Source organism: Egretta garzetta, unplaced genomic scaffold (assembly GCF_000687185.1).
Source record: "Egretta garzetta isolate BGI_Z169 unplaced genomic scaffold, ASM68718v1 scaffold581, whole genome shotgun sequence".
Lineage (NCBI taxonomy): Eukaryota > Metazoa > Chordata > Aves > Pelecaniformes > Ardeidae > Egretta > Egretta garzetta.
Genome location: NW_009258623.1, coordinates 454,607 through 457,750, shown reverse-complemented (window position 1 = coordinate 457,750; position 3,144 = coordinate 454,607). Strand labels below are relative to the sequence as shown.

The 3,144-nt window shown below is 64.2% G+C and overlaps 1 protein-coding gene across 1 annotated transcript in view; it reads left to right on the top strand.

Moving 5' to 3' along the window:
- Nucleotides 1-2,112: 2,112 nt before the first annotated feature.
- The window catches only part of LOC104134666 (keratin, type II cytoskeletal 75-like), an 11,139-nt gene continuing 10,107 nt past the window's right edge, over nucleotides 2,113-3,144 (top strand). The window contains exon 1 of the mRNA XM_035903694.1: nucleotides 2,113-2,445. Within this exon, the coding sequence (XP_035759587.1) occupies nucleotides 2,113-2,445 (333 nt within the window). The remainder of the gene's footprint in view (nucleotides 2,446-3,144) is intronic.

Here is a 3,144-nt window from a genome sequence, read left to right as displayed (position 1 = left end):
AGGTGGGTCCGGGGCGGCAGGTGGAGGTGATGCGGCACGGCACGGCCTCTGCGTGGGTGGCCCAATCCTGATCGGGGAGGGATCAGGTCCTCAGCCTGGGTTTTAGCCGGAAACACGCTGGATGTTTCCTTTTTTTGCAGGGTTTCTCCCCGTTTTGAGGGCAGAGTTTTGTACCGAAGGCAGGAGGTCACAGAGAGGAGGGGCTGGTGGGGCTCAGGGCTTGGGGACACGGGCTTGGGGACATGACCTGGGGACAGGGGGTTGGGGATGAAGGTTGGGGACATAGGGCTGGGGACAGAGGTTGGGGACATGCCCTGGGGACACAGGCTTGGGAACACGGGCTTGGGGATGAAGGTTGGGGACATAGGATTGGGGACAAGGGTTGGGGACGAAGGGAGGGTATGTGGGCTCAGGGATGCAGGTTTGGGGTGTAGGTTGGGGTAATGGGGCTGGGGACAGAGGTTGGGGACATGGGCTTGAGGACATGGGCTTGGGATGTAGGTTGGGGACATGGGGCTGGGACCAGAGGTTGGGGACATGCCCTGGGGACATGAGCTTGGGGACATGGGCTTGGGGATGAAGGTTGGGGACATAGGATTGGGGACATGGGTTGGGGACGAAGGGTGGGTATGTGGGCTCAGGGATGCAGGTTTGGGGTGTAGGTTGGGGTAATGGGGTTGGGGACATGGTTGGAGATGCAGGCTTGGGGACATGGGCATGTGGGGACATAAGACTTGGGGAGGCAGATTGGGGATGTGGGGCTGGGGACATGGGTTAGGGAAGGGTTTGGGGACATAAGACTTGGGGATGTAGGTGGTGGGGACAGGGCTTGGGGACAGTGCCTGGGGACATGGGCTTGGAGATGTAGGCTAGGGACATGGGGCTGGGGACCCAGGTTGCGGATGCAGGCTGGGGACATGGGACAGGAGACAGGGGCTGGGGACATGCCTTGGGGACATGGGGCTGGGGACACAGGATTGGGGACATGGGACAGGAGACAGGGGCTGGGGACATGCCTTGGGGACATGGGGCTGGGGACACAGGATTGGGGGCACGGGGCTGGGGACACAGATTTGGGGACATGGGGTTGGGGACATGGGGCTGGGGACCCAGGTTGCGGATGCAGGCTGGGGACATGGGACAGGAGACAGGGGCTGGGGACATGCCTTGGGGACATGGGGCTGGGGACACAGGATTGGGGACATGGGACAGGAGACAGGGGCTGGGGACATGCCTTGGGGACATGGGGCTGGGGACACAGGATTGGGGACATGGGACAGGAGACAGGGGCTGGGGACATGCCTTGGGGACATGGGGCTGGGGACACAGGATTGGGGGCACGGGGCTGGGGACACAGATTTGGGGACATGGGGTTGGGGACATGGGGCTGGGGACCCAGGTTGCGGATGCAGGCTGGGGACATGGGACAGGAGACAGGGGCTGGGGACATGCCTTGGGCTGATGGGGCGGGGGGCACCCCCAGCCGGATTTTGGGGTGAGCACCATCCCCTGACACCCCCAGCCCCCCTTGCGACTCCTCGCCTTCTCCCCCCACAGCGAGAGCTCAGCCACTCTGGGCAGGATCCGGCCCCTGGCCCTGCAGCAAGGCCCGGCTGATCCCGGCTGATCCCGGCGGATCCCGGCGCTCCGAAGGGGTTAAGGAGAAGCAGGTGCTGCTTTCCCGGGGCTGGAGGCCCTCCCATCCCGCTCTCCTCCCCCAGCTCCTGGATATAAACCCGGAGCTGCTCACCCCGCCCTGGACCCGTCCTGCCCGTCCTGCCTGTCGGGCAACCAACCTCCTCCTGCCCGCAGCCCTGCCCCTCTGCCAGCCTCCTCGCAACCCTCTGCCAGCCGTCTTCCAACCTCCTTGCTCATCTTCCAACCTCCTTGCCTGTCTTCCAACCTCATTTCCCATCTTCCAACCTCATTTCCCATCTTCCACCATCCTTTCCCATCTTCCAACCTCCTTGCCCATCTTCCAACCTCTTCACCCATCTTCCAACCTCCTCACCCATCTTCCAACCTCCTCACCCATCTTCCAACCTCCTTTCCCATCTTCCAACCTCCTTGCCTGTCTTCCAACCCTCCTGCCTGATCTCCTGCCCGCTCAGCATGTCCGTCACCATCACCAGGAAAACCATGAGAAGCAGCTCAGCCGTACCCGGCCGTTCCTTCAGCTCCCACTCCTACACCGCTGGCCCCGGAATGAGGATGAGTACGGCTTCAGCCTTCGGCGGCTATGGGGGGAGCCGCTACGGAGCTGGGCTGTACCGGGGTCCGGCCGTCGTGCCGGGGACGGGGGGTGGCATCACAGCTGTGAGTGTCAACCAGAGCCTCCTGACGCCCCTCAACCTGGAGATCGACCCCAGCATCCAGCGGGTGCGCAAGGAGGAGAAGGAGCAGATCAAGACGCTCAACAACAAGTTTGCCTCCTTCATCGACAAGGTGGGGCGGGGCTGGGGCGAGACCCCCTGGGGAGAGGGCTGGGACCCCCCCCTCCCGGGCACCTCCTGAGCCCCTTGGGACATTGAGACCCCTTTGGGAACCTCCTGAGCCCCTCGGGGACCTCCTGGCCCCTTCAGGCACACCCTGAGCCCTGTGGGGACATTGAGACCCCCTCGGGGACCTCCTGAGCCCCTCAGGGACCTCCTGGCCCCTGTGGGGACACCCAGACCACGTTGGGGACCTCCCGATCCCTTTGAGCATATTTTGGCCCCCTTGGGGACCTCTTGATGCCCTTGGGGATATCCAGACCCCCTTGGGGACACCTTCAGCCCCTTCGGGCACATTTGCCCCCCCTTGGGGACATCCAAATGCCCTTGGGGACACCCTGACCCCTTTGGCTACATTTTGGCCCCCTTGGAGACCTCCTGGTCCCCCTGGGGACATCCAAATCCCCCCCTCAGGGACCTCCTGACCCCTTTGGGCACATTTTCACCCCCTTTGGGGACATCCAGACCCCCTCTGGGAACACCCTGACCCCTTTGGGGACATTGTCCCCCCTTGGGGACCTCCTGCCCCCCCTGGGGACGCGCAGCCGGCGGTGGGGACACCCTGGTCCCCTCCCACTGCTGGGGGCCAGGACATGGCGGCTGAGCTGGCGGGCAGGGAGCAGCGCCGGGGCAGGAGCTGGGGCGGGACGGG